This window comes from Salvelinus namaycush, chromosome 19 (assembly GCF_016432855.1).
Source record: "Salvelinus namaycush isolate Seneca chromosome 19, SaNama_1.0, whole genome shotgun sequence".
Lineage (NCBI taxonomy): Eukaryota > Metazoa > Chordata > Actinopteri > Salmoniformes > Salmonidae > Salvelinus > Salvelinus namaycush.
Window position 1 is genome coordinate 37,281,303 of NC_052325.1, and position 13,514 is coordinate 37,294,816.

General features: G+C 42.1%; 1 protein-coding gene across 1 annotated transcript in view; it reads left to right on the forward strand.

The window, feature by feature from the left end:
- LOC120064007 (obg-like ATPase 1) overlaps window positions 1-13,514 on the forward strand; it is a 67,105-nt gene that overhangs the window by 21,664 nt on the left and 31,927 nt on the right. The window contains exons 5-7 of the mRNA XM_039014316.1: window positions 5,800-5,975; window positions 9,483-9,563; window positions 9,884-9,981. Of these exons, the coding sequence (XP_038870244.1) occupies window positions 5,800-5,975; window positions 9,483-9,563; window positions 9,884-9,981 (355 nt within the window). The remainder of the gene's footprint in view (window positions 1-5,799; window positions 5,976-9,482; window positions 9,564-9,883; window positions 9,982-13,514) is intronic.

Below are 13,514 nucleotides of genomic sequence, written 5' to 3' on the forward strand. Positions count from 1 at the left end.
AGAAGTATGACAGCCATGATAAGTGGCATGAATCAGTCAAATGACTAACTTTCTCACCGGGCCTCAACTGTCAACAGTCCTCTCCACTGAGGTGTCAGCACTTCAACCAGGAGTGCTGTTTGAATTAAGTAAGTCTTCGCCAACACGCAGATGCCGAACACAGCGCGCGTCATTCATCAACACAGCAATGTTTCTAACCTGAGTTTCAGTGTCCTGACAGCCACCACACAGGGGGATGATACACTTCATATTATCGTGACAATGGAAAGTGTACGTGCAACTAAAGATGTCAGTGCTTAACTAAAACGGTTTTAATTATTTTCTAAGTAATCTCATAGCTAATGCTTGCCAGGTAGAAGACGTGTAGTGAGCTGAATGAGCTGCTAATGCTAATGAGCTGAAACATACACAGAAAGAGCATCTTTGTATTTAGTTACATGGTGTTTTACCTGTGACTTAATAGAAGTAAAACTTTCAGAAAATGGGTTTATATATCAGCCGAATGTCCAGGAAGCCTTGAGTGATTCTTGTCAGCTGCCAGTTGGGTGAATGATAACGATCACTGTGCTGACACTAGTTAATGGCATGGCGGATAGTGGGCCAGAGAGGTGCCCTTCGCTGGTGTTAAAGGGTTGTCAGTCCCCATCTGACAGATGCCCCTCCCCCCCCCTTCCCCTCCCTTCCAGCCCCGTGGCCGGAACCCTCAGCCCTTCTCCAGAATCAGAAGGAGGACATCATCAGTTGCTGCCTAAATTGTGTGGTTAAGTGCTTCATTATCTAATCACCATCAATACTATGGCAAGTAGGGCATTGATTAACAGATGGAAGGCCCTATTTTATATGTACTCTTGTTTCCAGTAACATTTTAACAAGTTATGGATACATGTTTATATCCAGGCGGTCATTATTTAACTGTTTGTGTTTGGTTTGCACCTCACCATTTTAAGAGGCTCGACCAGAGCGGAATTACTGGCTACAACACACCATACAGATTTACATTTTGGCACAGAAAGTAGTTTTGTTTCTCAGCACAATAAAAACAGAAACGCCTTTGGCAACACTCACATATTGTGGTACTAAAGTTGGCAAGGAGCTCATGTTTTCCATGTAAGGAAACGACAACTGTTAGAGGAATTTACCATGACTCTGCAAGTTGAGGAGTCATAGTAGTGCTTACAAAACATGTGCTGGCTTACAGTATGTGTTGTGTAGAATAGTCAAATGTATTGTGAATGGGCTGTTACATTTAGCATGGTTTTCTTATATCACCCACTGTGCTTTTTGAAGTGGAAGTATTTTATTTATTTTTTCCCCTGAGAATGTAATCATTTTTGGGTACCCATAGTGCAATGTAGTAGGTGTGTGTGTGTGTGGTGTGTGTGTGTGTGTGTGTGTGTGTGTGTGTGTGTGTGTGTGTGTGTGTGTGTGTGTGTGTGTGTGTGTGTGTGTGTGTGTGTGTGTGTGTGTGTGTGTGTGTGTGTGTGTAAGTATGTCCCAGGAGGTTGGTGGCAACTTAATTGGGGAGCACGGGCTCATGGTAATGGCTGGAGAGGAATATGTGGAATGGTATCAAAGACATCAAACACATGGTTTCCAGGTGTTTGATGCCATTCCATGTGCGCCATTCCGGCCATTATTATGAGCTGTTCTCCCCTCAGCAACCTACACTGATGAATGTGTGTATGTATGTGTGCATGTACAGTACCAGTCAAAAGTTTGGACACACCTACTCATTCCAAGGTTTTTCTTTATTTTTTTATTTTCTACATTGTAGAATAATGGTGAAGACATCAAAACTATGAAAGAACACATATGGAATCATATAGTAACCAAAAAAGTGTTAACTTCTTCTGGCTGAAAGCCCGAGGCCGCCCACAACAGCCACTTCAAGTGCAGGGCGCGAAATTCAAAATATATTTTTTAGAAATATTTAACTTTCACACATTAACAAGTCCAATACAGCAAATGAAATGTACACATCTTGTGAATCCAGCCAACATGTCCGATTTTTAAAATGTTTTACAGCGAAAACAGCACGTACATTTATGTTAGCTCACCACCAAATACAAAAAAGGACAGACATTTTTCACAGCACAGGTAGCATGCACAAAGCCAACCTAACTAACCAAGAACCAACCAAACTAACCAAGAAACAACTTCATCAGATGACAGTCTTATAACATGTTATTCAATAAATCTATGTTTTGTTCGAAAAATGTGCATATTTCAGGTATAAATCATAGTTTACATTGCAGCTACAATCAGAAATTGCACCAAAAGCTGCCAGAATAATTACAGACACCAACGCCAAATACCTAAATACTCATCATAAAACATTTCTGAAAAATACATAGTGTACAGCAAATGAAAGACAGGCATCTTGTGATTCCAGACAATATTTCCGATTTATTAAGTGTTTTACAGCGAAAACACAATATAGCGTTATATTAGCTTACCACAATAGCCAAAAACACAAGCCATTTCCCAGAAGTAAAAGTTAGCGATCGTAACAAACCAGTAAAAGATATATAATTTTTGACTAACCTTGATATTCTTCATCAGATGACAGTCCTATAACATCAGGTTATACATACACTTATGTTTTGTTCGAAAATGTGCATATTTAGAGCTGAAATCAATGGTTATACATTGTGCTAACTTAGCTACTTTTTCCCACAACGTCCGGATTTTTTTCTGACACTTTTTCTGACACACATATTCTGACCAAATAGCTATTCATAAACATAACTAAAAAATACATGTTGTATAGGAAATGATAGATCCACTAGTTCTTAATGCAATCGCCGTGTTAGAATTCTAAAAATAACTTCATTTCGACATACAGCTTCGGTATAGCTAGAGTACCCAAAAGCTGGGCGCCGACGACTAGTTCACATGTACGACAGATATATGAAATAGCATCATAAAATGTTTCCTACTTTTGCTGATCTTCCATCAGAATGTTGTACAAGGTGTCCTTTGTCAAGAACAATCGTTGTTTGGATTTAGAACGGCCTCTTTCCCTCTCGATTTAGCAAGCACACTAGCCAAGTGGCACGAATCTCTCCATGTCAACAAACGGAAGAGAACGGAACACGGCAAAACTCCCGAAAAAATTTCAATAATCTGATTAAACTATATTGAAAAAACATACTTTACGATGATATGGTCACATGTATCAAATAAAATCAAAGCCGGAGATAGTAGTCGCCTATAACGACAGCTTTTCAAAAGGCAAATCCAGGTCCCTCTTCGCGCCTTCCTGAAAACAGGAAATGGGGGACACGTCATTCCAAGAGCTGTAATTCGAGTCCAGATCAAGTTACACACTCCATTTCTTCTCTCACTCCTTGTCGACATCTAGTGGAAGACGTATGAAGTGCATCTAAACTAATAAATAACAAGGACTTTAATAGGCAGCCCCTAGAACAGAGCCTCAATTTCAGACTTTCCACTTCTTGTTAGGAAGTTTGCTGCAAAATGAGTTCTGTTTTACTCACAGATATAATTCAAACGGTTTTAGAAACTAGAGAGTGTTTTCTATCCAATAGTATAATAATATGCATATTGTACGAGCAAGAATTGAGTACGAGGCCGTTTGAAATGGGCACCTTTTATCTGGTCACTCAATACTGCCCCTGCAGCCAAAACAGGTTAAACAAATCAAAATCTATTTTATATTTGAGATTTTTCAAAGTAGCCACCCTTTGCATTGATGACAGATTTGCACACTCTTGGCATTCTCTCAACCAGCTTCATGAGGTAGTCAACTGGAATGCATTTCAATTAACAGGTGTGCCTTGTTAAACGTACATTTGTGGAATTTCTTTCCTTCTTGAAATACATTTGAGCCAACCAGTTGTGTTGGGACAATGTGGGGGTGGTATACAGAAGATAGCCCTATTTGGTAAAAGACCAAGTCCATATTATGGCAAGAACAGCTCAAATAAGAAAAGAGAAATGATAGTCCATCATTACTTTAAGACATGAAGGTCAGTCAATCCGGAACATTTCAAACGGAACATTTCAAAAACTTTGAAAGTTTCTTCAAGTGCAGTCCCAAAAACCATCAAGCGCAATGTTGAAACTGGCTCTCATGAGGACCGCCACAGGAAAGGAAGACCCAGAGTTACCTCTGCTGCAGAGGAAAAGTTCATTAGAGATAACCCAAATAAATGCTTCAAAGAGTTCAAGTAACAGACACACCTCAACATCAACTGTTCAGAGGAGACTGCGCGAATCAATCAATCAATCAAATGTATTTATAAAGCACTTTTTACACAAGTCGATGTCACAAAGTACTGTACAGAAACCCAGCCTAAAACCCCAAACAGCAAGCAATGCAGATGTAGAAGCACGGTGGCTAGGAAAAACTCCCTAGAAAGGCCAGAACCTAGGAAGAAACATAGAGAGGAACCAGGCTTTGAGGGGTGGCCAGTCCTTTTCTGGCTGTGCTGGGTGGAGATTATAACAGAACATGGCCAAGATGTTCAAACGTTCATAAATGACCAGCAGGGTCAGATAATAATGATCACAGTGGTTGTAGAGGGTGCAGCAGGAGTAAATGTCAGTTGGCTTTTCATAGCCGATCTTTCAGAGTTAGAGACAGCAGGTGCGGTAGAGAGAGTCCAATTTGAGTCCAAAACAGCAGGTCCGGGACAAGGTAGCATGTCCAGTGAACAGGTCAGGGTTCCATAGCGGCAGGCAGAACAGTTCAAACTGGAGCATCAGCATGACCAGATAGACTGGGGACAGCAAGGAGTCATCAGAGTGAATCAGGCCTTCGTGGTCAAATTGCTGCAAAGAAACCACTACTAAAGGACACCAATAATAAGAAAATACTTGCTTGGGCCACGAAACGCGAGCAATGGACATTAGACTGCTGGAAATCTGTCCAAATTTGATATTTTTTTCCAACCATGTCTTTGTGAGATGCAGAGTACGTGAACGGATGATCTCGGTGGTTCCCACCGTGAAGCATGTAGGAGGAGGTTTGATGGTGTGGGGGTGCTTTGCTGGTGACACTGTCAGTGATTTATTTAGAATTCAATGCACACTTAACCAACATGGCTACCACAGCATTCTGCAGCAATACGCCATCCCATCTGGTTTGCGCTTACTGGGACTATCATTTGTTTTTCAACAGGACACTGACCCAACACACCTCCAGGCTGTGTAAGGGCTATTTGACCAAGAAGGAGAGTGATGGGGTGCTGCATCAGATGACCTGGCCTCCACAATTTCCCGACCACAACCCAATTGAGATGGTTTGGGATGAGTTGGACCGCACAGTGAAGGAAAAGCAGCCAACAAGATCTCAGCATATGTGGGAACTCCTTCAAGACTGTTGGAAAAGCATTCAAGGTGAAGCTGGTTGAGAGAATACCAAGAGTGTACAAAGCTGTCCTGAAGGCAAAGGGTGGCTACTTTGAAGAATCTCAAATATAAAATATATTTTGATTTGTTTAACACTTTTCTGGTTACTACATGATTCCATATGTGTTATTTCATAGTTTTGATGTCTTCACTATTATTCTACAATGTCGAAAATAGTACAAATAAAGAAAAATCATTGAATGAGTAGGTGTGTCCAAACTTTTGACCAGTATTTATCTATGTACTGTATGTATGTGTGTATGTATGTATGTAAGTGTGTGTGTGTGTGTGTGTATGCATGTATGTAAGTGTGTGTGTGTGTGTGTGTATGCATGTGAATCTCTGTAGCTACAGCAAAGGTTTAAGTAATTATGTGTGTGGTAGGGTGTTATAGTGATGTTATACTGTTGCTGTACTCTAAAGGTGCGTTTGCAGATGAGGACATTGTCCACGTGGAGGGCAACGTGTACCCTGTGAGGGACATTGAGATCATCAATGAGGAGCTGAGACTGAAGGATGAGGAGATGATCGGGCCCATTATGGAGAAGCTGGAAAAGGTGGCCGTGAGGGGAAGCGACAAGAAACTCAAACCTGAATATGTGAGTCAGTGTCTCAGCATGTCCACGGGATCCCCCACACAGCACGCAAAACATAAAAAATAACCCTCCCACACACTGCCAATGGGAAAAATGTATTTTTCTGTTCCCCCCATTGGGTCTCCCTCTGCCCCCTTTTTCTTTCTTTTTCTGAGATTGAAAGTGATCGGGGGTCAGGGTATTCTGCTGTAGAAATCATTAATAGAGATTTACGTATTCAGCTGCTAACCCTGGGTCACAGTGCTGGGCTAATGAAAGTGTTTTCACAAGTCTCTTTTCATCTGAAGTAGTACTCAAATCACAGCACAGCTCTCGCTCTGCGCTCTCGCACCCACAGCAGTCTCTGGAAATTGGGTGAGGCCATACAAGGGGTGACCCACAATCCCACATCTAGATATGAATACAATAAATGTTTGGAATGTGCTTTGACAGAACATTCTTTGGTTTTCCGCAGTGAGAAACCGAATAGACTGTAAGATTAGAGGGCATCCAAATACACTGTATATCATATTGAAATGCATGTGGAGCCAAAACGACATAATCATATTGACTTAAAAGGAAGCTCTGCAGTATTTACTGCTATAGTTCCGCTTCTGTTTTGATTGCGTGCTCTGCTCTGTCCCTCCACCGCTAGTGAAGCAGGATGCAGGCAGTGATGCTGCCTGTGTCATGTACTCTCAGTGTGCAGGGCAGAGTGAGTATGACCCCTTTGCAGAATGGGTGAGTAAGCGAGGTAATCTGGTCTTTCAGAGGGAGCGGTGTGCCCAATTTCAGAACCCCGGCACATGAGGGTCTGACCGCTCATTACACTAACGAGCGGGGCCATTTCACCTGCTGCAGGGGCCCTGGCCGGTCGGTCCCCCTCAGAGTAATCCCCCTTAGCAGCCCGGCAGACGGGCAAGCCATTCAGGCCAGGCAGGTGGCCGCTGACGCACGTAATTGCTGACAATTTTAGGCAATGAATAAAAATGATCTGCATTACTTGTCAAAGGTTGTGTGTTCCTTTCCAAGCAAAATCTATAGAAGGTGCCTTTAGAAGTGAGAGTGCGGTCCTTATCAACGGCTCTGGCGAGCTTTACAGGGGATATAATGCATTTCTTACAGGCCCGAATTTGGTATTTGACACATTCAACTGAGTTTGATTTTGGGGGGAAAGAAAAGGCGTGTTACTGAGATTATCCTTCATTCTTGTATTTATGTCCAGGTTTAGGGTTCGGTATGTAGGCAGTACCCTCTGCCACTATATACCATGACTCTCCTTAATTTACTGCAGTGGGCTAAGTCAGGGTCACACAGAGTGTTTCTTGGTAGTCTTAAACAAATCTACTTTCAAACAAAAGTATACACCTCACACACATGGTTATGGGCTTAATAACAAGAAGACACCTGTACCATGTCAGACATAGAGTTGCATCCCAATATTATATTTTATATACATCACAGAAGACTGCAATATTTGTAAAAAACTTTAGAAATAGAATGTTTATTAGAATGTTTATTAATTACAAAACAGGACGCATGAGGCCAATAGAATGTGATTTGGTCATTTGACTGCAGGAAATGGGTACTAATATAAATAAATAAATGGTTTAGCATCACGTCCTTTTATAGTGCCAGGAGTACCATAAAATAACCAGGTAAATAGCATGTAACTATATGAACTTAAACAGTAATTACATCCTGAGATTTGGCACTTACTGAGTAATTATCGAGAAGTTAGAATTAAGCACTAATTTCCGTAGCTGCCGCATGTTTTCCCAGAGCTCCTCAATCAGTCCTCTCTCTTTCGAAAATACTCCTGAATTCTGAATTAACACATTTTTAAATAGAGATATTTTTTACATTTCTGTAGTGTGACATATCATCCACATTTCTCAACAAAAAAAAAAATATATATATTATGTTACTCAATATTCTATAGCTAGCAAGATGCATAAGATATTGATAGTATTGAGACAAACATGGGGTGTTTTGTAACTGGACCTGATTATTCCTGTTACAAAATAGACACAATATCTGGTGGTAGTTCAAGAGTGATTGAAACCATGTCATCTGCCTTTTTCTGAGAATACTCGGCCAATTGAACCATGCATGTATTTATTCAGCACGAATTCAACTGACTGATTGTGGGCTCACGAGAAAATACGTCTTTATATAGTAAAACACTATAGGCATTATGTCGCAACATAGCAAGCTATTCAAACTCATATTACAATAGTTTTGTTATGGTCACTTAAATCCATTTGAGATCACGATGTACATTGAACAAGGAGAATGTTTCACTGCTTTTTTTTCAGCTGAATCCCAGAATTCCCTGCCCTTAACAAACAATAATAGTCAGCAGCTAAGACCCCCAGCAGTGTTTCCTGGTGGCAGGCATATGTGTTTGACCCCTGTGGGATCTATTTGCCTTTTATTAACACCTGCCTGTTAGAGGAGCGCTGCACGGAGGCCCAGAGCTGATGAGGGAAACCTGGAGCGGGTTCAACCTGTGTCACTGGCCGTTTGCTGTTTCCATTTCACACATGATTAATCTCTCTGTGAAGGCTTAGGCTGGCGCGGGCGGAGTGTGCGGTGCTCTTCCTGCTCTCTCTCCTGCTGGCCACACTCTGGCTGCCTGACTAAAAGGCCTTTAGAATTCCTGCGGAGAGAGATGTGCAGAGAGTGAATGCAGCTGGCTGGGGTTCAGTGTGTGGAGCTTTTTCTGCCATTGTGTAATTGAGGCTCTGACAGGCGCTTTTCCTCTGTTCTTTCAAAGGGGAGTGTGATTGTGAAGTGCTGCTAGGGTTTGGGGAGGAAAGAGGAGGTAGGGGGAGGGTTGCAGGGGTGGAGGAGTTTTTATATGAAGGGGGAGGTTAAGTTAAGACAGGAACAAAAAGAATGTGTTCCGCTAATTTCTGTGGGGCCAGATCAACAATAATAGGCTCAATTTCTTTATTACAAATTTTATAACTGCCTCCCTCCCATGTTCCCACCCATTCCCACTCGCAGATCCTGTCACGGCCCAGTCTTGCCCGTGGTCTCAACCCACTACTGCTTCAGTAATGAATGTGGCAAACATTGCTGGAAAAGCCTAATATTTTCTCCAGTAGGAGCAGTGTGTAATTAGTACCTGACTAGTGCAAATTCAATGTGACTGCTCACTGCAGAGAGCCTAGGGGATTGAACATCATACGCATATCTCTAACGAACTTGCTTGACCTTTTCTCTCTCTCTTTTTTTCCCCCTCCTCGTACTTTTATTATTGGATGGTCTTCATTGAATACAAGTGTATCGAATAGGTGTGACAAGCAGGTGAACATAGTGAGAGTAGGGGGTGGGGGGGGGGGGGGGGTCTTGTGCGTGCCACCCATGTCAAAGCCTCCCCTGTTTCAATATGAGCATGCATTGTTCATTTGGGCATCAGGATACCGTGCATTTAGGAAATAATTACCCTGTACCCTGCTGGGTTTATATTATTGTTCATCTCCTTTAATGGCTACTCGTTCATTCTCTTTGAATCCCGAACAGGACGTAATGCTCAAAATCAAGAACTGGGTAGCGGATGAAAGGAAACATGTCCGCTACTGTCGCGATTGGACTAAGAAAGAGGTAAGGCTTTGATGTCACACTCAAATGTATTAATGCCATTTATCAGGCTCATCTTTTCATGTCAGACTTCTGCTTTTGAGCAAAACGCTTTAATATGCAAATCCATTAATGTGCATGCTGTCTTTTTGGGGGGTATTTCTGTATTGCTTTGTCCGGCCTGATATTGATCTAAACGCTTTATAGATGCTCCCTGCAGAGTCCAGACCAGATTCTAATTTGATTTGGCTTCACTTTTTTACTCCACGTCCTCCTCAAAGGCTACTTTGGAAAGTTTGGGTCCTCAGTTCTCCCCCCCCCCCCTCTCTCTCTCTCTGTCACAGATCGAAGTGTTGAACAAATACTTGTTTTTGACATCCAAGCCAATGATTTACCTCATTAACCTCTCAGAGAAAGACTACATCAGAAGAAAGAACAAATGGTAAGTAAGTGCTCAGAAATAGGGTGGAACCCCACTGACTTGACAACCATGGACAACCCTCCCCTTTTACAAATGTGTATTTACTTACACCATGGACAACCATGGACCTTCCCCTTTTACAAATGTGTATTTACTTACACCATGGACAACCATGGACCTTCCCCTTTTACAAATGTGTATTTACTTACACCACGGACAACCATTCCCCTTTTACAAATGTGTATTTACTTACACTATGGACAACCATGGCCCTTCCCCTTTTACAAACATGTATTTACTTACACCATGGACAACCATGGACCTTCCCCTTTTACAAACATGTATTTACTTACACCATGGACAACCATGGACCTTCCCCTTTTACAAATGTGTATTTACTTACACCATGGACAACCATTCCCCTTTTACAAATGTGTATTTACTTACAGCATGGACAAACATGGACCTTCCCCTTTTACAAATGTGTATTTACTTACACCATGGACAACCATGAACTTTCCCCTTTTACAAATGTGTATTTACTTACACCATGGACAACCATGGACCTTCCCCTTTTACAAATGTGTATTTACTTATTAAATGTTGACTCCCTTACCTCTCTCATCCAGAACCATGAAATGATAGTTCATATTATCTGTTTATTTTATACCAAAACTTCCATTGTTAATTTCCAATATTCGCTAACAATTTGTTTTAGAACGCGTCCCCCCTCTGACAGGTAACTGGAGATAGATAGTTATGAGCTGTGATGCAGTGATAAAAAAATAGGTGTGTTAACACTGATCACCGATCGCAGTGAGTAAAATAACGCTTCCTATACTTTCAACGCATTTTTTACCACAAAAGGTGGATAAACAAAATAAAAAGGCCCGTAAACGGCCATTACGTGCATTTACACTCCAATACACCACTGGTTACAAGTGATGTTAGATAGGCCTACTGTACAGTACTCAAAGTAGTCCTGTTGTGAAGCTTCCTCATTCTCCACATGCTAAAGTGATCCCTCAGTCACTGTGGAGTAAGTTTGTCTACTACTACAGTACCCACGCTGCTCTACTGGCTCCACACAAGAAGATAGTGACTCTGTGACAGGACATGTTTGGGGGGTGGTACTCAGCCCCCTCTGACACTCCAGTCACAGCCAGCCCTGCAAAACCAAAGCAGCCCCCAAACTCTGCACTTCATTAAGTACTCTAAAACCATATGGTTTCCATTTTCTATCAGAAAAGGCTCTTTTCCATGTGATATCAAAGAGGGGAAAGGCTTCAAATGACAACAAAAAAATAAACATTCATAGACTCGAAACCCAAAAAGTAATTAACGTCGTATGAAGAGAGCCAATAAATCATAAGCAGGGTTCTCTTTAAATAGTGTGACGTCTACAATTGTTTTTCTCAAAATGTTTGGTTTTGTCTGAAGAGTTCACTGTTTACAGATGTTGTTTGCTCTTCATCGAAAAATGTCTTACTGTGTTGACTCTCTATGTCCAAATACGTATTTTACATGGAATTCAAGTGAGACATCTGCAACCCCAAAATTTGTGAGGCTATATCACCTACTGTAATGTATTTACTTCCTATTGAACAGGTCAGAAGGTTGTTTATGTAATCAGGGGTATGGTACTATTTGACTTGTCATCTTAAACCCGGCCTGACTTATCTCTGTCCCATAAACTCTAAGATGCGACCTTATTCTATATGAAATGGTGTCAGAGTGTTTCCAAATGTATTTGTTCAGGTCTGGTAAACAGTGGCTCGATGTCCCATTCATTCACCTGAGTTACATGGGCCAAACTGTATAGCTGTGGGCTGTGGCAGAAGGCTAGTGCAGCCAGAGTGGTGATAAGAGAGGACTTTTCCACATGACCACCTTTGGGAGAGTGGAGTTGTGATCTGGCGACATAGAGAGCAGGGATAACAAAGTGGACAACATCCATTACAGGTCAAAGGGATACTTGTCTTATCTACGTTACAGACACATACTGTCAATAACCAGTAACTTGTGGATTGGTATCACACTTTTTCAATTGCCCTCTAGGATTTGGTGTCAAACAGTTTGCCTCTGCGTTTGTTTTTCTCTGTTTTGCTTGGCAGCTGCGTTCGATTAGGAGGGAAGTTGTTTACCTGATGACTGTTGGTTCAAATGTTCCTGACACGAAAGAAGGTCTGTCTGTCTGATAGCGGGAGGAGGGAACGTTGCGTCAGAAACGCATAAATCAGATGATTCATGACGTGCGGAACATCAGTCATGGGCAGGAAGTCTTTTTTCATGTTACCTGTGTTTTTTTTAACTGTGAGAAAGGCAATAAATCTCGGGAGTTTTCAAATGGGCAAGCGGTAGTGCGGCGGTGTCCTGAGGGCTGAGCGTGAAACAATGCAGACATCAAAGTGTTTATGTTTGACAAGTGATGAGTCACTTCCCTTGTCCAGAGTGGAGCCTACACCTGTATGGAGATGATTACAGGTAGATTCGGCTGCCCTTAAATGTACACTAAATGCTGCTCTCAGCCCTAATAGCAGGCAGTCTGCTGTGGAGACGCCAGACTGCCATTTGGCTGTCGCCAGACTCCTGTGTTTTTCCCCAGAACAGTTGAGATGATTATACGGTTAAGGACTATTCAAAGCAAACAGCAAGACAAATTGCAATCGCAGCTTTTAATGTGAGCAGACAAGAAAGAGGAACACAGCATAAGGCAAATAGACCAGTGTTGAGTTTTTTGTTCAGGACACTGAGGCCATTTGGCAAGCGTACAGCACTGTATTCATGTACATATTTTCAATGTTTGTTAATCACATATTCACTTTCAGGCTCTCTTCAGTTGGTTGTATGTTTCCATTATTTTGCCACAAACATACTTTTTAACGGCACACTTTCCATTTGAACGTCTTGTTTGATCACAATGGTCAGTCAGCGTGGCGAACGCAAAAGGTCTTGTGAGTGACAGACCTAGGCCTGCTGTTGTAATTGTGTGTGCTTACATCAGAGAATAGTTCCATGTTATATAATGTAGGGAAATAGCTCTACCAGACGATACTGATGTCCAGAAAAAAAAACGTCAATTTGCTCGACCACAATTACCCTATTTGGAGTGCAGGGTTGTGTAACCACTACATACCAACCTGACCCCATTTTAACAAGAATAAACAGTATTAGCTTTAGCATGAAGCCATCATTAATGGTGGGATCATAGAGGGACGAGAGGCTCCTTTCATCCTCAGGTTCTCTGCTGGAGACGGTATATAATTTACTGTAAAGGGAGGGCACGTGGGTATAATTCCATACAGTGCAGTGCGTGTGTATGAGAATGTGTACATGTGCATGTTTGAAGTCTGTTGCCGAGGCGACTCCATGCTCATTTGGATGTTGGCGTAATTGCGGTGTGGAGATCAAAGGCCCGGCTGGCCGAGTGATGTTCCAGAGGAGCCTTTACCACGCGGCCCTCTCCTCTGTGGAGCGGGGGCTGCCTGCTGCTCGCGCCGCTCCCCTCTCCCCTCCAGCCATGCGCTGCCTCCTGCACATCCCCGCTCGTAAAA